The 27,410-nt window shown below is 50.8% G+C and overlaps 2 protein-coding genes across 2 annotated transcripts; both read left to right on the top strand.

The window, feature by feature from the left end:
• Positions 1-4,371: 4,371 nt before the first annotated feature.
• Positions 4,372-14,168, top strand: LOC142824434 (uncharacterized). Its single transcript, XM_075916383.1, has 8 exons — positions 4,372-4,521; positions 6,066-6,137; positions 8,357-8,483; positions 9,090-9,229; positions 10,589-10,792; positions 11,070-11,219; positions 11,364-11,543; positions 13,960-14,168. Exons 2-8 carry the CDS (start codon positions 6,068-6,070, stop codon positions 14,166-14,168), a joined length of 1,080 nt encoding a protein of 359 aa, XP_075772498.1. The 5' UTR covers positions 4,372-4,521; positions 6,066-6,067.
• Positions 14,169-19,235: 5,067 nt separating this feature from the next.
• On the top strand, positions 19,236-26,647 carry LOC112544721 (uncharacterized). Its single transcript, XM_075916385.1, has 7 exons — positions 19,236-19,368; positions 21,217-21,431; positions 21,698-21,916; positions 22,457-22,563; positions 24,960-25,113; positions 25,390-25,489; positions 26,371-26,647. The coding sequence occupies exons 2-7, from the start codon at positions 21,344-21,346 to the stop codon at positions 26,645-26,647; spliced, it is 945 nt and encodes a 314-aa protein (XP_075772500.1). The 5' UTR covers positions 19,236-19,368; positions 21,217-21,343.
• Positions 26,648-27,410: the final 763 nt, after the last annotated feature.

A 27,410-nucleotide genomic window follows, 5' to 3' on the forward strand; every position in this document is an offset into this window, starting at 1 on the left:
ATTCATGGTGGATTCTCAAGATGGGATGTTTTCCTAGAAGTTCTGTTCTAGGGATTATTTTAGGATGCTTGCTGGCCTGTGTTACGCAGGGGGGCAGACTAGATGATCACAATAGCGGCTTCATTTCCCTCTGCTGATCAGCATTGACAGAGCCATGTAGTTTAGACACACCCTCTGGCTACGTCTACACTGGCCCCTTTTCCGGAAGGGGCATGTAAATTTCACCAGTCGTCGTAGGGAAATCCGCGGGGGATTTAAATATCCCCCGCGGCATTTAAATAAAAATGTCCGCCGCTTTTTTCCGGCTTTTAAAAAAGCCGGAAAAGAGCGTCTAGACTGGCCCCGATCCTCCGGAAAAAGTGCCCTTTTCCGGAGGCTCTTATTCCTACTTTGAAGTAGGAATAAGAGCCTCCGGAAAAGGGCACTTTTTCCGGAGGATCGGGGCCAGTGTAGATGCTCTTTTCCGGCTTTTTTAAAAGCCGGAAAAAAGCGGCAGACATTTTTATTTAAATGCCGCGGGGGATATTTAAATCCCCCGCGGATTTCCCTACGACGACTGGTGAAATTTACATGCCCCTTCCGGAAAAGGGGCCAGTGTAGACGTAGCCCAAGTGTTCTAGTAAATGCTGTCAGTGTGATATCTGGTGTTGTTTGGTCCGTGCAATTTCCTTTGTACTTTATTATGAAGGGGACAATAAGTCTGGATAAGACCCAAAGCTCAGAGGGAATCCAAACCATCCCTTCACCTTGGTATTTTACATTACTACATTCTTGTGCACCCTGTTTGCAGCCAGTAAGATACACAACAATATAAGAAAGACGTATATGATAATATTTGTGTTCCACCAAGGAACTGGAATCTACCAGGAATTTCATGAGACTATCTCCTTTGTGAAATTTTCCACCCAAGGTCATGAAGCTAGAAGTTTGTGGGCTGTGGGGGGAAGAACCTGTGAACATTAGTGAGTTTATCTGACCACTACTGAAAAGTTTTGGTTCATGTTTCCTTAACAGCTACTAAGAGGAAAGAAGCTTTATTCTCTCTACCAAACTGTTAAATGTAGAAGTTTACTGTCTTGATTAAAATAATTACATTCTGAAAAAAGAATAGCCCATCCTGTGTAATCCCTACAAGACCCATGCACATGGGTCCTATGTGCTTCCAATCAGTTAATGCGTCCTTTATTGTTGCAAGACAGTGCTTTCCTGTGGCGAAAGGAACTATTTTTAATTATGATTTGTGCTTTTCTCCATACCCAGGCTGTACTGTGATGGGATAAACAGCCAGGCTCCCACCGGACCCTGCAAACCTGGCTACTTCTGTACTGCAGCTGCCAAAACTGCCCTTCAGCAGGTGGTCATGGAGGGGCATTATTCTCTGGCAGGAGCTTTCAGACCAGAACCCTGCCCTCTTGGGAGTTTCCAGCCTGTAAGTGCCGTGAACTAAGTTACACCTATTCTGGGAACACAGAAGCCTTCAGAGTCTGAATCAGTAGAGCAGATATTTAAGAGATGTTAGCACCAGACTGAGTGACTCTGCTGGCTTCAGGTTTTCTCTTAAACTCGACACTCACCCCAGGTGCGACAGACTAAATTCTGCCCATGTCTGGAGTGGGGTGGAAGAGGGACAGTCTGACCTGTGGTCTGGGACAGGGAGCTGCTCTGATATCTTTAAATTGCCTTGGAAACCTTACCCCTGTTGGTCCTAGCCAGACACATGGGCTGCGTCTAGACTGGCATGACTTTGCAGAAATACTTTTAACGGAAAAGTTTTTCCGTTAAAAGTATTTCCGCAAAAGTGCATCTAGATTGGCATGGATGCTTTTGTGCAAAAGGGCTTTTGTGCAAAAGCATCCGTGGCCAGTCTAGTCGCAATTTTGCGCAAGAAAGCTCCGATCGCCATTTTAGCTATCGGGGCTTTTTTGCACAAAACAGTTCTTCCCTCTCTACGCTGGCCCTCTTGCGCAAGTATTCTTGTACAAGAGGGCTTTTTCCCGAGCGGGAGCGTGAAAGTATTTGTGCAAGAAGCACTGATTTTGTACATTACAAAGTCAGTGCTCTTGCGCAAATTCAAGCAGCCAGTGTAGACAGCTGGCAAGTTTTTGCGCAAAAAGCAAAATCTTGCCAGTCTAGATGCACCCATGGTGTTATCCACAACAGGGTGTGCAGCCTGTTACACCTGCACTTCCTTTCCCATTGCTCGCAACCCTCATTTTGAACCAGTGGGTGCTCTAATGCTCAGTTCCTGCTGTTCTCCCTCTAGGCCCTTGGTCAGTCTCTGTGCAGGAAGTGCCCAGAGGGAACATTTTGCAATCAGACAGGCCTGGCCGAGCCTGTGACTTGTCCCAAAGGACATTACTGCCCAGCTCAGAGTATCCTGCCTCTCCCGTGTCCAGTGGTAAGAGTCAAGTGTGTTTCCTTCCATCTAGACGTTCTTCCTTGGAGACTTCTTGCCCTCAGAGGGCTTCAGTTGCTCTCTCTGTGCAGGGCACCTATATGGACATGCCCAGTGCTACAGGAGCAGGATCCTGCAAACCCTGCAAGGCAGGCATGTACTGCAGCACAGCTGGTCTGGCCATGCCTGAGGGGCTCTGCCAGCCAGGACACTATTGTGCTCAAGGGTCCAACAGTACCTCACCTGTGAGTATTGGACTGGCTGATGGAGGCCGCCCTTCTTACGCAGCATGAAGTGATTCAGGCACAATATTAACCTGTTTCCTTTGTTCCAGGTGGGACTTCCTTTTGGTGATCTTTGCCTAGCAGGGTATTACTGCCCTGCTGGCACGAAACACCCGAGGGAGATGCCATGTCCTGCTGGAACCTGGAATGAGAGGAGGGGAGCCCATGATGCCACCTGGTGTCTGCCCTGTCCCCCTGGGTTCTTCTGCAACGTGGCAGGTCGAGCTTCCCCCGCAGGGCCTTGTGCACCAGGTAAGACATGGTTTCGGCTTTTCCAACCCCCAGGCAGTTGACTCCCCCCCCCCCCCCGTTTTAATGGCTATTGTTTTCTGCTGGGTACCCTCCCACTGCTGCAGCAAGACAAGGTGTGTGATGGGATCCCTGCGTTCTCTATTTCAGGCTATTACTGCACAGGAGGGACGCAGACCCCAAGGCCCTTGGATGCTGTGACAGGCGATCGCTGTCCTGAAGGACACTTCTGCCCAGCAGGCTCAGCGGCACCTTTCCCCTGCCCAGATGGGGACTATAGCAATGCAACAGGTCTGGAGCTGGGGAGAGGGACGCTTTGCTTGTGCTGCTCTCTACGTGGGAGGGATCTAGCAATCCAGCTTGCACAGCATGGCCCCCGTGGTAGTGTCCTGTTTCCCTATCACAGTGCAATGAGCCTTCCAAGCCGAATACTTGCTGGTGTAAGTGAATGGAACACTTCTAAAGTCCAGCAGAGCTGTGCCTCCTGGGAGTCAGCCGTGTGCCCAGCGTTCACCCCTACAGAGTCATAAAACCCCCTCAACGGCAAAGCCGGATCTCACCCATTCTGACTGGCGTGGGGGCAGTCCCATACAGGCCTGCTGCCACCGGGACAAAGGGAATAGTTGTCCTGGGCCCCAGGGCTGTAGCAGCAGTGACAGCCAGAGCCACAGGCTCTTTAAATTATCGCTCTGGAGCGCCAGGCTGTGCGCTCTGGGCAGCACTAAGGATTGGGAGGGGCGCATCGCACCCCACGCCGCACTGAAGGCCAGCCGCCATTGGCCCCACCCCTGGCATCCTCGGCCCTGCCCCTTCTGGGAGCACTGAGCCGGACCCCCCCCACACACACACTTTGCCCAGGGGTCCACAGAGGCTGTCAGCTCCACAAGGCTGAGACACACAAATATGTCTCCAAATAGCTCCAGGGCTGTTGCACTGTAATGGAATAAGGATGCCGCAGTTGATGGGGATGCTGTGTGATGGGGAGATGTCCCAGAGGACCACGTTCCATACATGGCCCAAGTCCCAGAAGCAAAGTGGCAGCTATGTTGTACATTAACAGAGCTGTTAAATACTCAACCAGATTTCCTCATCCATTAAATGAGCAGAGCTGGGGATGAGTAGAAATCCTCTTCCAGGGGCTGCTAGCCTTCTGGGTAAGCACTCCGAAAAGTAGATGCTTCTGCACACTTCCTGGCCCTGCAATCCAGGGCTAGAACGCTTGCTAGAGCAAGCTACCTCGTGAGCTTTCCAGTATGTCTGCAGACCAGTGAAACCAGGAAAGGAGAGGAAATACCATTTTTAGGGTATTTCCAATCCTGTTTCAAGTCCAGAACCAGGCAAGACAGAGTCCTACAGAAGTGAGTCTGCTCAGTGGTGCTTTTTCTTTCCTTTCCTGAACTGCCCTCTCAGGTCAAGATAAATGCTTTCCCTGTCCAGCTGGATTTCACTGTCAGCGCGGCATAATTCACCACTGTCCACCTGGCTTTTATTGTCCCGAGAAGACTGGAATCAGCTTTTACCCTTGTCCAGCAGGGACTTACAACCCATCTCATGGAATCAGTCAGGCTGAAAAGTGCCTGTGGTGCCCAGCAGGTAAGGAGCCCTCTGAACACAGTAATTGTCAACTCTCCCATCCTGTGGACCACTCTGAAAGAGAGACACCACTCCATGTACTACCTCTGTTCCCACGGCCAGTGTTGCCAATTGGGGAGGTCAGTGGTACAACCCTTTAGTCAAAGTTTTTCCACTTCCTTGCAATTCCGTAAGTTGTGGGGTGGGGGCTGACTACTTTTAAGCAGCAGTTGTGTACTGGATCAGTACAGGTGCTGCCAACGCGATCCAAAGCATCACTCCAGCTGCATGGTTACTATGCCACTCAGATTTGACCCATATGGCCCTCCATCACAGCAGGGCCAAATTGTACTGCAACCTGGTATGCAGGGAATCTGTCCCAGTACAGCAGAGTGCAGGGAAAGCTGCTGAGAACTCAATTCCTGGGAGCATGGGCAAGAAAGGGGAAACTCCACACCAGAAGAAAAATGGGGATCCCGGCAGGAAGAAAGAGGAGGAATGAGCAGCACCATCATAGGGGTCCTGCTGGGGAGTGCAAAGACTAAAATTCCCCCACCTCCTGAGAAATGTCTGAATTTGGGTTAGGGGCTGCTGACCCACAGAAAAATCAGTCGGGGGCCCACACAAGTGAGAAGGCAAAAAAAAACCCCAAAACCCTTAGGATATGTCTACACTAGCCCCCTAGTTCGAACTAGGGAGACTAATGCAGGCATTCGAACTTGCAAACGAAGCCCGGGATATAAATATCCTGGGCTTTATTTGCATCTTCCCGGGCGCCGCCATTTTTAAATCCCCCTTAGTCCAAACTCCGTGCCCGGCAAGATGCAAATGAAGCCCGAGATATTTAAATCCCGGGCTTCATTTGTAACTTCAAATGCCTACATTAGCCTCCCTAGTTCGAACTAGGGGGCTAGTGTAGACATACCCTTACTGATGTGAGAAGGAGAAAGACATTCCCCTGGCACATCAGAGCTTGGTGGGGTGGGGCAGGCTGTGTGGGTGGGTGGGTGGGTGGGTGTTGGGCAGGCTGTGTGTGTGTGTGTGTGTGTGTGTGGGTGTTGGGCAGGCTGTGTGTGTGGGTGGGTGGGTGGGTGTTGGGCAGGCTGTGTGTGTGCGTGCGTGTGTGTGCGCGCTACAGCTGCACAGAGGGACGGCAGAGGGGCTGGAGTGGAGCACAGGCTTCCCCATGCTGGGGTAGGGGGGAGCCCAAAGCCTTGGAGGCCAGATCCAGCCCCCAGGCCTTAGGTTCCTCACTCATGCCCTAATTAATGCATTTTACCTCCACAAAACAAATATATAATAAACAATCCAATCAAAACATACTTACTTGCTATCTGTAGTGTCCCCGTTGTGAATGGGTGTCTGCTAATGCCCTGGGGGAGATTAAGAGGCTCTTAGATCCATGATGTCTCATAGGAGCACAGTTTAAATGGGAAAGATGGTGAGGCTGTTACGGGATCTCTCACTGATTCCCCCTCTGCCTGCTCAGAAGCGCAAACTGTGCGCTGGATCTCCCGGTGCTCTTTCCACTTACATGATAATCTGTCCCCTGTGTGTTTCTCCAGGGATGTTTTGTGGAGAATGGGGATTATCCTTCCCAAGTGGCCCTTGCGCACCAGGATTCTTCTGCACAGCAGGTATTTGATGTAGCATTCCCATGGGCAAAGGGAGCAGAAGAACAGGGTCCTTTGATATTTTTCTTCTCCCTATTCCCTGAGCTCCTCTGCCCTGTCGGTTTAATTTGTCCTGTCCCCTCCTGAAAAGAGACATTGCAATCAGGTTACTGAGGCATGAGGCTGGTATAGAAGCTTTCAATGGGAGGATGCTGGTGTGAGATTAGCATGTTGCAATGCAGTGGGAAGCTGGAGCAGTAGCATAAATACGAGGTGATGACAGAGGTTTTGGAACAGGAGTTCATAATGATGGTGTTGGCATGGTTTGTTGGCATAACAAACAATATAATCCCTTAAATTATGAGTGTTTATTTGGCAGGATGTGGCTAGAAACTGTATTGACTCTTGGCAAGTAATGGAAATTATCTGTGAAATACGGGAGGTTGATTCTGGTGCATGAGCAGATGCCTCAGCATCTCTGTGATGCTGCTCATACCAAATCAGAATTCAGATTTCTCAGAGCCAGGGGCTGCAAAATGAGAGGAGGTCAACAGCAATTCTGGGCTCTGGCTACAGCCTGTGCTGCTAGTCAGCACAAAACACTCTGTAGGTTTTGTTTACCAAACCACATAGGTTTCTCGCTGATGAGTCTTTGTGCTCCAAAATATTGGATGGGTTTTCTTCAAGCCCCTGGATAGAATCCTAGAGCTGGAAAAGACCTCAGGAGTCATCAGTCCAGCCCCCTGCCCAAGGCAGGACCAATCCCAACTAAATCAACCCAGCCAGGGCTTTGTCAAACCGAGACTTAAACGCCTCCAGGGACGGAGATTCCACCCCCTCCCTAGGTAACCCATTCCAGTGCTTCACCACCCGCCTAGGGAAATAGTTTTTCCTAATATCCAACCTGGACCTCTCCCAACTGCAACTTGAGATTCATGTGATTTCATGAGATTCTCAGTATTGTGTGTGTATGTGTTGGGGGGCAGGGAGGGGATTATTAAGTTTCTTTCTAGCTCTCATGGTTATGGATCAAAGGCTGAAAAGTGATGCAAGTGCAGCCAAAGGCCTCTGATACCAAGACACACATCAAATCAAACCTATTAAAAAGGTAACAGTTCTCATGGTTGTTTGAGGCTTGAACTCATGGGCTACGTCTAGACTGGCATGATTTTCCGGAAATGCTTTTAACGGAAAAGTTTTCCATTAAAAGCATTTTTGGAACAGAGCATCTAGATTGGCACGGACTGTGCCAATCTAGACGCACTTTTCCTCAAAAAAGCCCCAATTGCCATTTTCGCAATCGGGGCTTTTTTGTGGAAAATAAATCTGAGCTGTCTACACTGGCCCTTCTGAGCAAAAGCTTTGCGCAAAAGGGACTTTTGCCTGAACGGGAGCAGCATAGTATTTCCGCAAGAAGCACTGATTTCTTACAGTAGGAAGTCAGTGCTTTTGCGGAAATTCTAGCAGCCAGTGTAGACAGCTGGCAAGTTTTTCCGGAAAAGTGGCTGATTTTCCGGAAAAACTGGCCAGTCTAGACACAGCCATCCTGTATGGAACTGTTAGGCCTGGCCACACCTTAGATTAGTTTCAGATCTTTGCCCATGTGTGCACTTCACTCTTTCTCTCTCAATTCTCATTAATATTTTATTGACATGGAGTCCAATTCTAAGATTTTCTCCTAGCCGGAGTCCAGTCCAGACGGAATATTCAGAAACAAGTATCTATCTGTGATGTTTGCATCTCAGTGCCAGGAGAGCTTGGGTTAAACGCAGTACATCCCTCTGTGTATGCCAGGGGAACCGAACTTACTGATTCACATACGATCACCCTCAGAGGTTCAAGTGCCAAGTGCACTAGTTTGGAGCTTCTGCTCTGTAGCAGGAGGGTGGGGCTTTGGACTTCAGCCCAGCAGGAGATGCCTGCTGTTGCTCAGGGCTTCAGCAGAAGCAGCACTGAAGCCCTGAGCCTTGGCAGATGCTTCCTGCAATGCGGTAGCCCCTAGACCTCACCCCCCTCTAATGGGCAGAAGCCCCTAGTCCACCACCCCACTGCAGGGTAGAAGCACCCCAGTTTGGTAGGTGAAGAATAGGGGGGAGGGGCTCTGCAAGCCACATTTTGCCTGTAAAAGAGCCACATGTGGCTCATAAGCCATAGTGTGGCCACCCCAGCACAAGGCCCAAAGAGGCCAAAGGGTTGCAATGTTTGTCGCTTTGGATTTATTTCCCCTTTGTATGTCAATACAGGAGCCAGTACGTCAAACCCTGATGGAGCCACCAATACAAGCACCGGAGGCCCATGCCCACCTGGGCACTTTTGCCCAGCTGGCACCAGCATCCCATTGCCATGCCCTGTGGGCACGTTCTCTGACAGGTGAACTCTTTGGCTGTGGTCATGCTGGTTTGGAAACAGAGGCTCTGTCTGTCTGTCTTTCTCCTGGTGTTCCCAAGGGCAGGTGCGCTATATGCATTCCTTCCCCACTTCTGTAGTCTCTCCCCTCCCCTCTCGGTGGTTTCTCATGCTTACTCTTTCAGCAGCAGAGTGCAATGGTGCATGGTTCATGGGGCAGTTGCCTATATTGACTATAGGAGCCTGAGGGTCAAGGCTTGTTGGCAGTGCTAGTGCCAGCACATTGGTGATACAGCTGCCCGACTGTATGCAATGAAGCACAGGGCAAGGTCCAAACCACACTGGGGACAGCGTGTGACTGGAAAAAGGAACAGACAAGTACTGGTGGTTGGGTGCCAGGCAGTGAGGGGTAGGTGGTGGGATTGCCGGGGTGTTACAGAAGCAGTGGAGCTGTATCATGCTGTGGTTTCTGGATGGGAGAAGAGTGATCCCTGCCCCCATATGTATAAAGAGCAGTGGGTGCTGTAAAGCAGAACATTTATCGCAGCACATGGTGCTAGGTGTTGGTGGCTAATGGGGATTAGCTGCAGCCTGCCATCTTTCCCAGCTATGCCTCAATTGTCCCCCCAGGCTCTACCTCTGGCTAGAATCCAGCTGCACCGTGTGCCCACCTGGCTATTACTGCAGCTCAGCCGGCCTCGCAGCCCCGTCAGGACCCTGCTCAGCTGGCTACTACTGCCTCTCGGGAGCCTCCTCCTCATCCCCAGAAGGTCAGGGTGTCACTGAATGAAGGTCTGAACAATTTTAAGCCAGGGTGATTCCCTGTAAGTGGTGCCGTCCCCCGCTTACGGCGTTCACTATCGGGCGGAAGGCATTGCTGCCTGGACTCAAGGGGCCCAACATAAAGAGCTGAGGTGTAGGGCTGACTTCCCAGCATTCCCTCCACTACCTCTGATGTCTCCCTCCCTAACGACTCTTGTCTGCCACACTCAGCTTCTGGATCGCTGTCACCAGCAGAACAGTGCCCGATCTTTTATCTGCTTACTCCCTTGTATGTGTTTGGCTTGGCTCTTGCATGAGCCATGTGCATTGCCCTCTAGGGAAGGATATTGGTAGCAACCCATGCACAGGTGTTGGGCAGCACACTGCAATATCCCAGTTGTGGGTCTGTTGGGCATTGCACCCGGTTAAGTTCATGGGAAAAACAGAGGGAGGCTAGATATAGGGTGGGACTCGGCTCAGCCTTGCCTGTGAGGAAGGGCTGTGTGCACACTGCACTGATCGTTCCCATATGTACATGTGTAGACCTCGATTAGCCCACTTGTGCCTTTATTTACCTCTCACTCTCCCTCACCCTCCTGTGCCGGCATGGGTACCAGGGTCTGACCCGCGCCAAGTCTCCTCGTTTAAGTCCACTCCTCGGTGTTCAGCTCCTGAGCCAGCCTGCCCCGACTGTGCCCAGGGCTTCTCGCACCGCCTCCGACAGCAGGGAGAGGGGGGTCCGGGCCCACCCTCACTCACGGACCCCAGCCCAGGGCCCTAAGGACGTGGACCTGTCCAGGTCCGGTCCAGCTGGCGGGACTTCCCACCGTAATACGCCCTGCCCTGGGCTGCTTCCTCTCCTCTCTCCTGGTCTGCCTCCCTCCTGTCCCTCCTGAGCCTGCCTCTGGAGCCGGAGAATATTCGAGGGGGTGTAGCCCCATGACTCCTCTCCCCTCCCCTCTCCAGTCCGGTCCCTTTTGATTCTTAGCGCCCTGACATTACAACATGCCAGGGCACCTCCCCTCTCAGCGTCCTCGCGGCCCGAGAGCACACCGAGCATGCCCCGTCAATGCCCCACCCCATCCCCTTTTGGCCGGAGTCCGGGAGTTTGAAACGAGGCCGCGCCGCGCCTGGTCTCTCGTCGTGCCCCATACAGAGCCGGCGCCGGGGGACTTAGAGTGCGGGGCCGCGGCGCCCCGTCACACCATAGCTCACATACCCTGGAGGGTGCTGTCTGCTCATTTTCTAACCTGACACTGCCTCCTCTCCATCTCCCTTGTGGGATCACAAGGAACACAACAAAAGAGACGCCCCCGGTGGCTGGGCACAGTCTTTGTTCCCACGGCTTTTCACTTTCTTCCTCATAGATGTATGGCACAAAGGAGGACCTTGCCCCATGAGCCACTTCTGCCCAGAAGGGACCAGCTACCCCTTTCCCTGCCTTGCAGGGACTTACAACAACCTCACCAGACAAGCTGCGTGTTTGCCGTGTGCAGCTGGCTACTACTGCCCTGAAAACACCACCAGCTACTATGCCTACCCCTGCCCACCTGGCTTCTACTGCCCCAAAGGTGAGACGCAAGCCCTGCTCCTGGGCCAACAGTGGCCTCTGAGAAACGAGCTAGTGGGTCTCAGTACAGTTCTTCATGAATAAGTGTCTGGATCACACAAATCATGAATGCAACTGACTGGAATCCCCCTTATCCACAACCTCAGGTGAGACCAGAGACCGACTGGGAATTGCCATCTGAGCTACCTCAACAAGGGCAGCGTTATTATGCGAGAGCTTATAGGAGGGCTTGTATTTATGTCCTACAAATACCACAAAAAATTATCTTTATTTCTAAGCAACAAGGTTCGCTACTGAGTTTCCTTGCCCCCGAGGTTACTATAACCCTGACCCCATGACCCAGAGCCTGGACAGCTGCCTGCCCTGCCCTCCAGGGCACTACTGTGGGAAGGAGAATTTAACGACTGTGTCGGGGAAGTGTGATGCAGGTGAGTCCAGAACCGTCTGGCTGCATGTTTCAGAGGGCGGAGAGGGCCCTGTGAGGTTGCTGCTAGCTCATACACCCCGTTTATCCATTGTAACACAGTGGGTTGCCCCGCTGCTGCAGTTCTCTTTGTGTTTTCATTGCGCAGGCTGGTTCTGTGTGTCGGCTGCATGGACCCCACAGCCTTTCGACCTGGATAATTACACCAATGCCAACTGCCTGTGTCCAGCCACAGCCACCGGAGGGAAGTGCATGGCTGGATTCTACTGCCCCGCGGGCAGCCTGGAGCCCATTCCCTGCCCTCCAGGGTTTTACTGCCATGCGTCAGGTGAGGCGACAGCCATGCCAACTGGGGCGGAGGATAGAGAGATGATGCAAATATTTGTCTCTGTTTCCCAGTGAGTTTGCTATTCCAGCCCTGCCTCCAGCCACGGTGCTCACCTTGAGTTCCCATCAGGGAGCAGGGGACCTGTGATCTATCCCTGACTGTTACAGGCCTCTCCATGACCTTGGGTGAGTCACTCAGCCTCCCAGCCCAACTGTCCAAAACTCTTGGCTCTAAAAGGCCAGGGTGTCGCCTCAGACTCATTCCACTCTCGGCTTCCATTTGGGCTGGAGATAGAGCTGTCATGGCCGGTCGTTCATTTCCCCTGCTGTTTCTTTTATTCTTTCAATGCCATTTTGGTGTGTTTAACATGAGCTATTATTAGTGTGTCACAGACTCACAGGTCAGGCCTACTCGTGGCCCCGTAAGATCCCCAGGGGGATCCCCCTTCAGCATGACAGCCCCTTCTCGGGGTTCTCTTGGGGGTCAGCTCCTTTAACTCATGGAACTGCACCTCTCTGAGTCTTCAGCATGCCTGTCTCTCACTGTGGGTCCCCTCAGGGAGTCTCCTCACTCTGGGCCCCTGCGGCCTCCACTCCCAGAGGCTGTCTCTACACTGGCATGAATTTCTGGAAATGCTTAAAACGGAATACTATTCCGTTTTCAATTTTTCCGGAAAAGGAGCGTCTACATTGGCAGGCTGCTTTTCCGGAAAAGCCCTTTTTCCGGAAAAGCGTCTGTGGCCAAAGTAGACGCGCTTTTCCGGAAAAGACTACTGGGCTGTCTACACTGGCCCTTTTCCAGAACAGTGTTCCGGAATAAGGACTTATGCCCGAGTGGGAGCAGAATAGTTTTTCCAGAATAGCAGCTGATTTTGTACAGTAGAGCGTCATTGCTTTTCTGGAAATTCAAGGGCCAGTGTAGACAGCTCGCAGCTTATTCCGGAAAAGCGTCTGATTTTCCGGAATAAGTGGCCCAGTGTAGACGCAGCCAGAGGGAATAATATCAGAGGGGTAGCCGTGTTAGTCTGAATCTGCAAAAGCGACGAGGAGTCCTGTGGCACCTTATAGACTAACTGAAGTGTAGGAGCATAAGCTTTCGTGGGCAAAGACCCACGTCGTCAGATGCATCTGACGAAGTGGGTCTTTGCCCACGAAAGCTTATGCTCCTACACTTCAGTTAGTCTATAAGGTGCCACAGGACTCCTCGTCACTTTTGCAGAGGGAATAATGTAACCCTGTTCTCTAGACCAGAGCAACTCTCTCAGCCAGAATAAAATAGGAGAGTTTGCTGAACATCTGAACACAAGGCAGTAACAATTAGGGCCTGTAGGCCCAGCCTCCTTCAGCACACCATGTTTGAGTCTCCCCTGCATCTGGGGGGCTCTGTTTGCTCTTTCTGCCCAGTGCACAATCTTCTAGCTGAGCCTCTGATATCTCTGTCCCAGCAGCTCCTCTCCTGTCCTTTGTCTTCTGTACCTGTTTAATGGGTAGCAGGTTTAAAACTAATAAAAGAAAGTTCTTCTTCACACAGCGTGTAGTCAACCTGTGGAACTCCTTGCCAGAGGAGGCTGTGAAGGCTAGGACTATAACAGAGTTTAAAGAGAAGCTAGATAATTTCATGGAGGTTAGGTCCATAAAAGGCTATTAGCCAGGGATAAAATGGTGTCCTTGGCCTCTGTCTGTCAGAGGCTGGAGAGGGATGGCAGGAGACAATTTGCTTGATTGTGTCTTCGGTCCACCCTCTCTGGGGCACCTGGTGCTGGCCACTGTTGGCAGACAGGATACTGGGCTAGAAGGACCTTTGGTCTGACCCAGTATGGCCGTTCTTATGTTCTTATGTTCCTCTATTCACCACCTCTTCTCTCAATCCCCCTCCTTTGTTCCCTGGGCCCAGGCTGGAACCAGCTGGTCAGGTCACCAGGGTCCTCTCTCTACAGATCCATTGTTCTCCCACTGGCCAGAACTGGCTGTGCAGCAGGGCTTAACTCGAAATAAGCTACACAAATTGAGGTATGTCCATTGCGTGGCTTATTTCCAAATAGGGAGCGTCTACACGGCACTCATTTTGAAACAGAGCACTCCTCCTCCACCTTCCCTTCCTCCTCGTACAATGAGAGTTACAGGAGTTGGAGTAAGAAAGCCTTCAGCGGGACAGTAGTGTAACACTACCTCGAAATAACTTCATCACCTAGCGTAATATTTATCAGGGGGAACAAAGCTGCTGCTGAGCCGTGGGGATCCGCCAGCGCTCCTGTGTAGGCCAGGAGCTCAGCTGTCTCTTCCGATGCTGCCTCCTTGGCAAGGTTTGAGCCTGCTGCCTTGCAGACTTGTTGGCCTGACTTGCTCCTGCTGCTTCCATGCCACCGTTGCAAGGCTTTGGCCTTAGGCTGAGCCTCTGTGTCTTCTCCATCCCCCAGGTCTGTCTGATCCCAGCGGGGAATGTGCTACCGGCTTTTATTGCACGGGAGGAGCATCCAGCCCTAAACCGACTGAGGTTGTCACTGGGAATATCTGTCCCCTGGGCAGCTACTGCGGTGAGTATCTGGAGGACCCTGTGCCAGGAGTGGGAACTCCAAGCCACAAAATGCTTAGCCTGCGGAGAAGAGATTTTGCAGCAAAGCGTTGAAAGGCAGGGTGGGCCAGTGGCCAGAGACTTGGGTTCTGTTCCTGCCTCGTCTGCTGTGTGGTGTTGGGCAAGTCCCTCCCTCTTTCTGACTTAGCCTGGGGACTAGTGATGCTGAGTCTCCTTTTCAAGGTACTTAAAGACCTATGGGTGAAAAGTGCTTCATAAGGGTATGCCTACGCTGCAACGCTATTTCGGCATACCAGAGTATCCCGAGTCTTCACAGCAAGCCCGTTATTTTGGGCTCGCTATTCCAACATTCCTGTAAACCTCATTCTACAAGTACTAAGGGACATTTCAGAATTGTGCTTTATTTCGAAATATGATGAAACGAGCTATTTCGAAATAGCATCGAAATAAGATAAGCAATTTGCGTAGTTCAAATTGCATTTTATTTTGCGTTACAGTGCAGTGTAGACACACCGTAAGAAATCAACTCTTATTTCTGTATTGATCTGGGCTACTTGAGTCTTTTTGTCCTGGATGCAGCAGCCTTTAGACTGTTTCAGAGTCAGTTTGTTATGTTTTGTTTTTCTTCCCCCAGCTGCGGGGTCAACAATGCCCAGGCTCTGTCCACCTGGCACCTTTTCCAACCTGCTAGGGCAGAGCATGGTTTCTCAATGCCAGATTTGTCCCTCTGGATTTTACTGTGCGGGTTCCGGCCTCAGTGCCCCCACTGGAGAGTGCCAGGAAGGTAAGGCACACGAGAGCAAACCCCAGCATCGAGTACAGGGAATGGGTGAGTCCAATGGCACAGACAAGTGAGAGCCAAAGAGAAGAGGGAGAGTATCTTGGGAAACACAGAGTAGCACCTGCATGTTGGCCAGGAACTTGTTCTAAGCAAGGGTGTTTGTTACTCACTGGCTTGATGGTGAAAATCCAGTGTGTTTCCCTTTCAGCAATGGGGAATGGGGATACAGACAGGAGGTACAGAGAATGATTCACTCCAGGCAAATCTCTAAGAATTGGAATCCTAGTCAGTCTCTTCCCCAGTACATGTGACTTTCCCTCTTGGCCCCTATGCAATGCACCTTCCCAAAGAGATGGTCACTAGATCAGAAGCAAGGAGGTGGGCAAAGGGGGCAATTGCCCTGGGATCCAGCTATTCAGAGGGGCCCGGGCTCTTGGCCACCACTACTGCTACTCTGGCAGGCAGAGCCCTGAGCCCTTTAAATAACCACTGGAGCACCCCGCTGCGCCATACCGCACACTCCATGAAGTTCTGAGGACTGCGGGGGTGAAGGGGGGGTGCACTGCACTGCAGGCAGCACATAGGGCTAGCTGCCTCTGGCTCTGCCCCTTCTGCCTGAGGCCCCACCCCTTTTCGGAGCACAAAGCCAGCCCTCCTTCTCTTCCCCCACCCCCTCCACTCAGGGCCTGTGCAGGCTGTCAGCCCCTCGCTCACAAGTCTTGTTGTGGGAGAAGGTTCTGGTCTCTCACCACCGTCAAGTGTCTGGATATCTATTTAGGGGACTGCCTGGTAGGCCTGCTCCACCTTCAATCTGCTTTCATTGGGTAGCCAACATCTGGTCCTGGGTGCAAATACCACTAGGAGGAGCCTATCTATTGGCATTTCAGAGATGAAACCAGCAGCATTAAAGTTAGCAGCACGTTTCTGAAGCTTGTACACAAAATATTTGGATTCAAGGTTGTTTCTGCACATGAGGGAAAATTACGGCTTTATCCAACCTGATCCCCCCCATCCCTGCGAGCAATCCCCACATATGACTTGATTTTGCTGCTGCTTCAAGTAAGGATGATCACAGATCAGTTTGTGGATCAGAATTTTTTGGCCATGTGCTTTGGAAACTTGAAATACACACTGCAGGGGATACCCAAGTCTGTGCACCACTGTTCCCCTTATGCCTCAGCATGCATGAGATTTGCTGGAGATTAGGTTGTGCATTAGCTCCCTGCCACACCAGTCTCTCTTCCTCAGCAGTACAGTCTTTCCAAATCTCACCTACCAAGTCACAATCCATGAACTCCAGCCCCAAGGCTCCCCAGATATTTCTGCAATGTGCCATCCCTGCTGCTGGGCACTCACAGAATATATTAAGCTTGCTACTCTTGTATAAGTCAGTGTATTACATTTGATTAATTTAATAGGGATAAACACACATTTGCCTTCAAACATAGCACTGAGTTGGTTTATATTTATTTAATTTATTTAAATATTTTTATCTCGCCTCTCCATTTAAAATATTCGAGGCAGCTTACAAAAAAAAGTACAAATAAAACCAGTTTCCTAACAAAGGCCATAGTCCAGGTAAAAGGGATATAGGCAGAAATGGTTACATGCAAATGCAAGTGAAAACACACATCTGAAAGACAGCTCTCTTGGGGATGTAAGTGCTCTCGTGATGGCCAGTGACCCGTACCCTGGAGACCACGGGCATCTATGCATGCAGTGGTGGGGAAACTCGATCAGTCCCAACAGTGGTGTGATTGAGATCAATAAAATAATTAAAGATTAGTAACAGATTTCTTCCTTGAGTGACCAGTTACCACAGTGGTCCCCAACCTTTTGGGGCTGCTGGGCGCCCGGGGGCAGGGCCACTCACGCACCGGGCACCCGGGGGCGGGGCTGCCCATACACCGCGTGCCCGGTGCCGGTGCCACCCATGCGTTGCACTCCTGGGGCCGGCACCACTCCTGTGCCGCACGCCCAGGAGCCAGCAGCACCCATGCACTGCGCGCCTGGGCCGGCGCCGCTCCTGTGCCACGTGCCGAGGGGGGGGGATGCTCATACGCCACATGCCCGGAGCCAGCACAGCCCATGTACCATGCACCCAGGGGCAGGGCCACTCATGTGCCACGCGCCGAGGGGGCGGGGCTACCCATATGCTAAGCACCCAGGGGCCCTTGCGCCGTGCACCCGGGGGCGGGGCTACCCATATGCTGAGCAGCCAGGGGCCAGCACTGCTCATGCACCACGTGCCTGGGGGCAGGGCTGGCCCTGGTCACTCGGCGGGCACACAGAAATGGCCTGGCGGGCGCCATGGCGCCCACGGGCACCGCGTTGGGGACCAGTGAGTTAGGAGCTTTTGAAGAGTCTGTTGGAGCAGAGATTTAGTCGCTAATATCTCCTAGTAACTAAGCTGGTTCTTCTTTCTTTGCCTTCCCTTCAGGTTATTACTGTGACAACAGCCAAGGGCCAGTCAGTGATTTCACCCTTTACCCATGCCCACAGGGCTTTTATTGCCCCCCTGGGACTCACCAGAGCACTCAGTACAGCTGTCCCCCAGGTACTTTTGGTTCCAGGCAGAAGTTGAAGAATATCCAGGAATGTCAGGGATGTCCACCTGGAAAATATTGTGAGTTTCCTGGGCTCTCAGCCCCCACAGGTACGTTGGCATTCAGCGCTGGGAAGAAATCTGACCGAATTGGGTGAGTCTCATGAGGAGTGGGGGTCAAGGGGCGGGGGTGTTGCCCGATGATTAGAGCAAAGGCCTGGGAGACAGAACTCCTGGGGTCTATTACTCAGGCACGGACTTTCCTTACACGTTATTCCCCTGTTGGTGCCTCATTTTGCTCATCTATTAAATGTGAGTAAGATCCACTTTGTAAAGTGCCTTGGGATATTTGCCTAAAATGAACAGTTGGCCCATCCTTCCCCTTCCTGATCAGAACTAAAATGAAGGAAAGGCTCCATTCAGTAAGTAAAATTGCAAGAATGGATGAAGGGAATGGAACACTTTAGCTTCTAGGATACCCGTGTGAATATCTTCAGGGTTTGTAGCTGCCCAAGATCGTAGCTGTTTGGTGGCCTAGTTGAAATTAGTTCATAGTTTCAGTTCTTCTCCTGATAGACAGGTGTTTATGTAACAATAAATCCTTTGCTAAGGAAGGAACAAATCACACTGTAATTCCTTTCATTCCTAGAGATGGCCCTTTGAGTCAGGTTGGGGAAGATATCACGGTTCCAACTAAGGCTGCCACGTTACGTCTGTATCCTGGAACTTTTATTTAGACCCTCATTATTTTCTTTTGTCCTCATTTATATGTATGAATGTGTATCTTCTAGGGGACTGCTCTGAAGGATTCTGGTGCAAGGGAAGTGCCCAAGTAAGAGACCCTATAGATGGAATAACAGGGCTCCTATGTCCTCCTGGACATTATTGTCTTGCAGGTACAGTGACCTATTGAAAATAATTCTTCTATATTTCTGTGAAGCTTGAACTGGGATTGCTCTGCTGTGTTTCCTGCAGAGAGACTGAGATTCCAGATCCTCCACTAACACTTCCTACAGTGCCTTTGGCGGGAGGAGTCTGGAACTGCACTAGCTGCTAGCTCTGTCTTTGTATTTATATGGCCCCATTCCCAGAGTAACGGAATGCCCCACAATCTTTATCCTCCTGGTAGGGCCGTGCTATTATCCCCATTTTACAAGTGGGGAACTGAGGCACAGAGAGGCCAAATCTCAGTTTTTTAAAGGGTGTTTAGTCGGGATGTGAACGGGTAACCAGTTAACCAGTTAGAAGCCTCCCACCCAGGGCCTGCCATGGGCAGCAGGATGCTCCAGGAGGCCGGGAGCAGGCAGCAGCCCCCTCCCCCCCCCCCCCCGGAGCCTCTGGGGCCAGGAGTCACCTGTTACTGGTGGCAGCAGCCCTGGGGCTGGGGATCCCGCTTAGCTGGTAACTGGTTAAACATGAGGTTAAGCTAACATTTAACTGGTTAACAGGTTAATCCCTAGATATAGATTTTATATCCCTAGTGTTCAGCTGCCTAATGCTCCATCTGACCCTGTGTGACTTTCCAGTGTCACATAAGAGATTTGCAGAGGAGCAGGGACGTGAACTCAAGTCCGGGCTAGGACCTGAACAACTGGACCGGCTTCCTCTTGCTCCTTTGTAGCCTGTATTCCTATGCATGCCCACAGTCATTGCGTACACTTCAACTAGATACAGCTGTGCTGGGCTCACGCTGCTCCTGGATCAGGCTTAATCCAATCCAATGTCTATGACCAGTTCACGCTGATTTCAACGCCCATCTGTGTGATTTGCTGCTTTCTCCCCCTGTTTGTGCCGAGGGGCTCTGAAGCTCTTCTCTCATCAGGATCACCCACTCCATCTCTGTGCCCGCATGGCACCTGGTCAAGCAACGAAGGAAATAAGAATCTACGGGGATGCCAGCCTTGTCCTGGAGGACGCTACTGCAACAGCACTGGACTGGTAGCACCATCAGGACACTGCAGCCCAGGGTAAGGACAGAGCAGTACACAAACGTTACCCAGTAACCCAGTGCCAACCTCTCCTGTAATTGCAATAAAGCTTCAGAGGGGGAGCCGAGTTAGTCTGTAACAGGAAAAACTTTAAAAACAACCGATAGTCTAGTAGCACCTTCAAGACTAACAAAACGTGCAGATGGGATCATGAGCTTTCGTGGGCACAGCCCACTTCTTCAGATGACCAGAGTGTTGGAAGTCCAGAGCCAAGAATAAATAAGGGAAGGAGGGAGCGGTGGGGAAATGGTTGTATATAGAGGCAATAAGATATTTCCTATCTTCTTCTCTATCCCTTTTTAAATGACTCCTAACATTCTAGTTGCTTTTTTGCCTGCCGCTGCACATTGAGTGGATATTTTCAGAGAACTCTCCACAATGACTCTCTTGAGTAGTTGTAGCCAAATTAGTCCCCATCTTGTTGTGTGTATAGTTGGGATTATGTTTTCCAACGTGCATTACTTTATATTTATCAACATTACATTTCATTTGCCATTTTTTTGCCCAATCACTGAGTTTGGTGAGCTCTTTCTGAAGCTCTTCACAGTCTGCTTTGGTCTTAACTATCTTGAGCAGTTTAGTGTCATCTGCAAATTTTGCCGCCTCCCTGTTTACCCCTTTCTCTAGATCATTTATAAATAGGTTGAATAGGATTGGTCCCAGGACAGACCTTGGGGGGCTTCCTGTCTTTTAACCAGTTCTCAATCCACAAAAGGACCTTTCCTCTTATCCCATGACAACTTATTTTACTTAGGAGCCTTTGGTGAGGGACCTTGCCAAATGCTTTCTGGAAATCCAAGTACACTATGTCTACTGGATCCCTTTATGTGTTGGCCTCCTCAAAGAACTCTATCAGATCTGCAGAAATGCGCTTTCCATAGATATCCAGAGGATCCAGCAGCTTTGTGTGCCGAGCCTTGGGCATGTCTCACAGTCTCTGTTCGGTCAGTTACCCACCTGCTGCCTTTAGGGGATTGTTTTTCACCTGAGGCTGTTGATGTTTGATGGCTTGTGTAAAGGACTCTATCGGAGCACCCACTGGCACCCTGTGCTCTCCGCCGGCATCTCGTGCTCCCCTCACCCAGTGGTTCGCCGTCTGGCGTCCCCAGTCAAATATCCTCTTGGCCCAGGGGGCCCCTTTAACACCAGGGGTCTCCAGGCTTCCTGTAGCAGGGAGAGGGGGGTCCGGGCCCGCCCCCTCTCACAGACCCCAGCCCAGGGCCCTAAGGACTCAGAACACTTACGGCGTCCGGTCCGGCTGGCGGGGCGTCTGCCGTAACGCGCCAGCCCTCAGGCTCCCTTCGCCTGCCCTGGGCTGCTTCCTCTCCCTGCCCCGCTGTCTCGCCGATGTGGGGGCTTACCTCCGCAGTTTGGGTCCCGTCCGTTGGGCAGCCGTGTGGAGGAATGCTCTCCGGTCTTCCCCCCCTTCTCGCCGCCGGCATCCGACCTTTTAAATCCCTGCGCCACTTGTGGCCGGGGGGGGGCTCCTCCCCCTGTACGCAGGTCTACTTTCAGCAGGGCGGCGCACCCGCCATCTGGTGCCGCCCCCCGCGTGATGTCAGGCGTGGTCTCGGCGGGTGCAGGTGCATTGCCGCCGCCGCGGCCCAGGAGCACCCGGCCGCTCGCCCCGCGCTGGGGTCGCCCGGTTTGTCCCCGGCGCCTCCGGCTCCTGCCCGCACGCCGCCACTCGTAGTGCGGCTGGTGCCGGGGCTTCTCGCTTAGACCCCTGGGTCGCCGCAAAGGCAGCTTCCAGGGGGATCGGAGTGCGGGGCGCCTCTGCCCCGTCACAGCTTGCTTTTCCTTTTGCTTTTCCTTTTGATTTTCCAGGTTTTACTGCACAGTGGGAGCCAGAACACCAGCACCCACCGATGGTCTCTCAGGAGCTCCATGCCCCGTGGGACACTCCTGTCCCCTGGGAAGCCAGAGTCCCGTCCCCTGCTCCCCTGGCACTTACATGCCACAGACACATGGAGAAGAGTGCTACATCTGCCCAGAGGGTAAATACTGTGTCCCTCTTCAGAAGCCACAATTATGTCCTAAAGGTGAGTTTTGCATCCACTAAATGGCTAGATTGTTCCCTGCTTTCCGAAGAGGTTAAGTCCCTGTGTGCAGGGCAGAGCTTGAGCCATGGAAAATTAACCAGGGCATGAGTCCTGTCCCTATGCCTTCAGCTCCATGTTCAGTCTGACAAGACCAGCCCATGTGACCCTAGGGAGTCTATACAATCAATGTGCTGAAATCCCAGTTACTGATTTGTCTTCTTTAGGTCTCTCTCCCACCCATAAATGTGACTGTTCTCTCCTTTCAGGCTTCTTCTGCCCCAAAGGAACAGGTCTAGATTGGCAGCCTTGCCCACCAGGGACCTACAGCCCCGAGCAAGGGCTGGAGAGCAGCACTGGGTGCAGAGTTTGTGATGGAGGGAAGTTCTGTCTGTACCATAATGCGACAGACGTGACTGGAGAGTGCTGGGAAGGCTACTACTGTACACGAGGATCAGACAGGCCTGATCCACAGGCCAAGCTCCAAGGTGCTGCCTTTTTCTTTTGCTTAAACAACACTGGATTTTGTGTGTGCTGTGGCGATGCCCCCTTTGGCATCTGGCCCATAGGCCTTGATCTTTTCAGCCCCCTGGTTCAGCTGCTTCTTTAGATTCTGCCTTTCTAGCCCCGTGCAAAATTCCCTCTGGCTGGTTGAACCCCAGATGTGTGACTTGTGAGGAAATGACTCTGTACCGGATGAGTCCTGCCTCCCAGTCCCAACAACTAGCTAGAATCCTGCCTCTCTGTTCCCTGGTCTCATCATTAGATCACACTCATTCCCTGAGCTGGGGAGTGAATTCAGATTCCCACTCACCTTTTCTAGCTGTGAGGACACAATAGCTGAATGGCCCTGTATGGTAGCTCAACCATCTTCAATGGGAGAAAATTAAAGACTTGTGGGAAATCTACAGATGAATTGCTGCTGGCTTGAATTGCTATGGCTATTACAGAAGCACTGAATGCTTGTAGTGCTAATTTCCATAATAGCCTTTAACCAGCTGCACTCCTTTCTCCCCTCTTGATTTCAGGTCAGGCTGGCCCTTGTCCTCCAGGCCACTACTGTCCAAGAGGCACTGCTGTCCCCAGCCGTTGTCCTGTGGGAACCTTCAGCATGAAAATCAAGTTGAGCTCAGAGGTAGGAAAATGCACAGGGTAAACTAGCAATGGTGTTTGTGCACTTGGAGAGCTTAAGTCCACCTAGTGCTGTGATGGAAGGCTTCCCCCTCCCCATGCTTTCTGAAATAGATTTATGGATACAAATATACGTAAGTCGAAGACGTTTGGGACAAATTGCCTCATGTAACCCATCAGTAACCTACCAATCTTCATGTCATAATCTGCTGGGGCCGGGGGCTGCGTGGCGCTCCTTAGAGCTGCCATCAGGCACTGTGCGCTCGATTGCAGCTGTAAGGTGCACAGCGCTGCCCGGGGCGCAGGAATGGCTCAAGCGGGCCCTGCATGTGACCTCCCTAACTGGTAGGGGCTGGCCAGGTAACTTCCCATCTAAGGCTATGACTACACTGTAGACTTCTTGCGGAAAAGCTTATGCAAATGAAGCTCAGCATGGAATATCGCGCTTCGTTTGCATAATTAATGAGCAGCTGTTTTTGCGCAAGACACTTTTGAGCGAAAAAGAGCCATGTAGATCGCTCCTTTTTCAGCAAAAAACCCCTCTTGCGCAAGAGCCGTTCTGCCTGAGGACCTGAGGAAGAATGGCTCTTGCGCAAGAAGAGGTTTTTGCACAAAAAGGAGTCATTTACATGGCTCTTTTTTGTGCAAAAGCCTCCTGCACAAAAGTGGCAGATCATTAACTATGCAAATGAAATGCAGAGATATTCTACACCGAGCTTCATTTGCATAAGCTTTTTTGCAAGAAGGCTACAGGGGAGATGTAGCCGAAGGATGGAATATAGAAGCAGAATTCCCACCCAAAGTGGATTCTATAAAACAATAGGAAGCTAGCAGGTCTTTGTCTTTGGCTGGCGTGGCACATCCAAAAGAGGGAACCAAAGACCCCAGGGAGAAGGAACTTAGTTGGAACAAAAACAGTTTTAGGGTGACTTTGTAATAAGTTTGTCCTGAGATTTTAAGGTTAGAATTAGCTCTGCTTTTTCTGTTGTTTTAAGTTTGTAATCTACTTTGCTCTGCCTGCTCTCACTTATAACCATTTAATTCCTGTTGCTTGTACTTAATAAAATCACTTTATTTACTATCAAGCCCAGTGTAAATAATTGTTACCTGGGGGAGCATTCAGTGTGTACATCCTCCTTTCATTGTTAAAGGGGCTTACCTAAGTAATTCATTTGGGATTCCGTTTCCGAGGAAGCTGAACCCAAAACTACATTTTCCTTGGACTTGAAGAACTTCAGTGTCTGTACTGCTCCTGGGGGGAGGCATGATCTCAGCTCTGTGCCTTGGCTGGGGGAGACCAGGGAGCTGGCCCAGTGGGACAGGGTAGCGAGAAGCCCCAGAGACCAGGAAGGTGAGTAGCAGTGACCTTGGCAGCACCCCAGGAAGCACTCCAAGGGATCTTCTGTGACCTCCTCCTGTCACAAGTGCCTCGCTGCCCGAGTGACATGTACAGACTGATTACATGCTAATCATTTCCTGCATCCTTTCTTTGAAGAACAGCAAAAAAGTAATATCCCAAAATTAGAGACCATGGCATCTGAGGCTATGAAAACACTTTAATGAGCCTCACAGCATCCCTACAAGATGGGAAAGTTACTGCCATTGCATAGATGGGGAACTTAAGCTCACGGAGATGATGTGCCTGACCTGAGATCCCACAGTGAATCAGTGGCAGAGGCAGGATTCATATAGAATCATAGGGCTGGAAAGGACCTCACAGGTCATTTAGTCCAGTCTCCCCGTTCTCTTGGTGGGACTAAGTATTATCTGACAAACATTTGTATAACCTGCTCTTAAAAATCTCCAGTGATGGAGATTTCACAGCTTCCCCTCCTGCTTACTGACCTCGACAGAAAATGTTTCCTAATGTCCGACCTAGACCTCCCTTGCTGTAATTAAAGTCCATTGCAGCTTCACCTTAGCCTTTGAGGATAGGAGAACTTCTCCCTCTTCCTTTTAACAACCTTCTGCAGACATGGAAACTGTTACCCTGCTCTTCCCTCAGTCTTCTCTTCGAACGACTAAACAAACCCCAGTTGTTCAGTCTTCTCTCAGAGGCCATGGTTTTAGACATTTAATCATTTGTCTTGCTCTTTTCTGGACTTTTTCCAATTTGTCCACGTCTTTCCTGAAACGTGGAGCCCAGAACTGGACACAATACTCCAGTGGAGGCCTAATTAGTGCAGAGTAGAGGAGAAGAATTACTACTTATGTCTTGTTTATAACATTCTTGTTAATACATTAGAGTGATGTTATGATGTTTGCTTTTTTTTTCCAACGGTGTTACACTGTTGACATATTTGGCTAGCTAACCACTCTACTCCTGAGGTCCCTTTCTGCAGTACTCTTTCCTATCTGTCCAGAGGTGAAAAAGTGGATATTCTCATTTATTTCTCACAGACCCAGTGCTTTCCCTGTCTACCTGGACATTATTGCAACTCCACTGGCCTCCAGGCCCCTACAGGGCAATGCCAAGAAGGATTCTACTGCACGCTGGGGTCCACCATTGCCAGCATTCGCATCCCAGATGAGACCGGAGGCCCCTGTCCTGCAGGTAGATTGTTTGCAGATCTTGGTTCATATCAAGATAATTGATGACTTATTACTAGTCTGAGTTAGAGTCAAGCAAATTCCATTGCAGAGTCTGGGAGTTCAGCAGGTCATGAAAAGAACTCCATCGCAGGCTGCAAGAACCTGAGACATCACAGCTCTTTCATCTTCTCAAAGCCTCGGGGTTTATGCATTGCCTGTTTTGGGACAGGGTGAATTTGCCCGCTAGTCCTGATTTTGAAAGAATCTGCTGACTCTGCCTTATTCTTTCTTTTATCAGGGTATTTCTGCCCCAAGGGTACAGCCGTTCCACAGGCTTGTCCAGCTGGGTCATATAACCCTCTACAAGGGCAAGCCAGCTGCCTCCTCTGTGCTAGAGGGTAAGAATGAGAGTGTGTTCATTACTGTGTGCAGTATAAATAGAGGACCATTGCAATAAAGCAGCCAAGCGACACTACACAAATGATTAGCACTGGAAATTAGGTGAGCTAATTGAGAAGGTAACTGAAACTGCCTGCTGGCCAGGAAACCACCATTAACACCAATGGTTCCACACTGTGTCCCTAGGGGATAAAGGATTTCACTTTCATGTCTCTTCCAATAAACAATGCCTGCTGGCACCACGCTGAATATTGGTCTGTTGCTCTCTCCGTAAGCTTCTTGCTGCATGTGACTTGTCCTTGAAGGATTCGCATCCAACAACTGACCCAGTTTTTAGCATCTAGCAAGGGGATGGGCAAATTCCGGCCTACAGTCCAGATCCAGTCCACCGGATTAGTTCCTGGTGGGCCCCCACCTGTATATTTACCTGTGCCTCTGCAGGTATGGGGCCATCGCAGGTCTCATTGGCTGTGGATTTCCTTCCATGGCCAATGGGAGCAATGGGGAATTGTGTCCTGGTCTGCAGAGCTTCCTGCAGCTCCCATTGGCCAACAAGAGTTGCAGTCATCCGATACCTGCAGAAGCCCAGGTGAATAAAGCAGCGGCATCCTGACATGGACTAAGTAACTCTGGCTGGCTGCCATTTTCTTATTGCCCACCACGATCTAGGAGCTGATGAAATCACAGTCCTAGTGGTATGACTGGAGTGAAGACTCCCATGCCCTTACGGTCCTTATATGCATGAGCAGGCCTGATATAATGCCCATCCAATTCAGTACAACAAGCACACAGAGACAAGCCATTCACTTGCTGAGCCGATGGAGTGTTGGCCTGAGAGTTTTAACTTTCTTCCTTCTGCTCTTTCCCCTTATGGCTGCAGGTTCTTTTGTGCTAAGAATTCCTCTTCTCTTGCTGGGAGTGAATGTCCAGCTGGCCATTACTGCCCCGCGGGTACAGCTTCAGCAACTCAATACCCATGTCCCAGAGGGACGTACAACCCACAGACTGGCAGCAGCCATGTGTCTCACTGTATCCCTTGTGATCCAGGTAGGATCCTAGTGAACATCATCGTGAATGGCATAGGAACAACATGTGCTAGGGAGGCTTGCACTTCGGCAGAGGTTTGTGGGGCTCTGGAGAGTGATAATGGGTTATGAAGCTCTTTGCCATTGGATCACTGGTTAAAGTTCAAGACAGGCTGACACTCAGCTGCATGGAGACCCTCTAGTCTTAAGAATTACCAGCCTAGAAAAGACCCAATGGTCCATTTACTCTGAGGTCCTGTCTCAATGCAAAATATTTTGGAGCAAGGCATTACTTTTTTGCCACAGGACAGACCTTTGTATACAATGCTATATTATGAAAGGGGAAACTTCTTCATTACCTTTATAATCCATTTACATAACAGCATATGTGCATGATACTTTAGAAGAAGACAAAGGGTACGTCTACACTACAACGTTAATTCAAACTAACTTAGTTCGAATTAGTTAATTCGAACTAACTTAGTTCGAATTAGTTAATTCGAACTAAGCTAATTCGAACTAACGCGTCTAGAACTAAAAACTAGTTCGAATTAGCGTTTTGCTAATTCGAACTAGCAAGTCCACATTGAGTGGACTCTGAACAAGGCTTAAGGATGGCCGGAAGCAGTGCCGGCAGGGCATCAGAGGAGGACTTAGAGCGTGGAGATGCTGTCTCAGGCTAGCCAAGGGCTGCGCTTAAAGGGTCCCGACCCCCACCCCGGACAGACAGTTCTAAGGGGTGCCCCGCTTGCAAAGCAGTCCTGGCTTGGATTGCCCGGAGTACCCACACTGGGCACATCACACCACTCGGCCATCAGCCCGGCTGCACTTGCCGCAGGCTGCCATCTGGGGAGAGGGGCCAATCAGGGGGCTGCAGGAGAGCTTCCACCCCAGA

The sequence above is a fragment of the Pelodiscus sinensis genome, unplaced genomic scaffold (assembly GCF_049634645.1).
Source record: "Pelodiscus sinensis isolate JC-2024 unplaced genomic scaffold, ASM4963464v1 ctg35, whole genome shotgun sequence".
Lineage (NCBI taxonomy): Eukaryota > Metazoa > Chordata > Testudines > Trionychidae > Pelodiscus > Pelodiscus sinensis.

What these genes read in the sequence shown, in the direction of transcription:
- LOC112544721 (XM_075916385.1), top strand. Translation starts at nt 21,344, where the DNA reads ATGCCACAGACACATGGAGAAGAGTGCTACATCTGCCCAGAGGGTAAA. An exon ending in TCCACAGGCCAAGCTCCAAG is followed by an intron (nt 21,917 to 22,456) that starts GTGCTGCCTTTT and finishes TCTTGATTTCAG; the next exon opens with GTCAGGCTGGCCCTTGTCCT. An exon ending in TGCCTCCTCTGTGCTAGAGG is followed by an intron (nt 25,490 to 26,370) that starts GTAAGAATGAGA and finishes TTATGGCTGCAG; the next exon opens with GTTCTTTTGTGCTAAGAATT.
- LOC142824434 (XM_075916383.1), top strand. Translation starts at nt 6,068, where the DNA reads ATGTTTTGTGGAGAATGGGGATTATCCTTCCCAAGTGGCCCTTGCGCA. An exon ending in GTCGGGGAAGTGTGATGCAG is followed by an intron (nt 11,220 to 11,363) that starts GTGAGTCCAGAA and finishes TTCATTGCGCAG; the next exon opens with GCTGGTTCTGTGTGTCGGCT. An exon ending in GTTTTACTGCCATGCGTCAG is followed by an intron (nt 11,544 to 13,959) that starts GTGAGGCGACAG and finishes TCCATCCCCCAG; the next exon opens with GTCTGTCTGATCCCAGCGGG.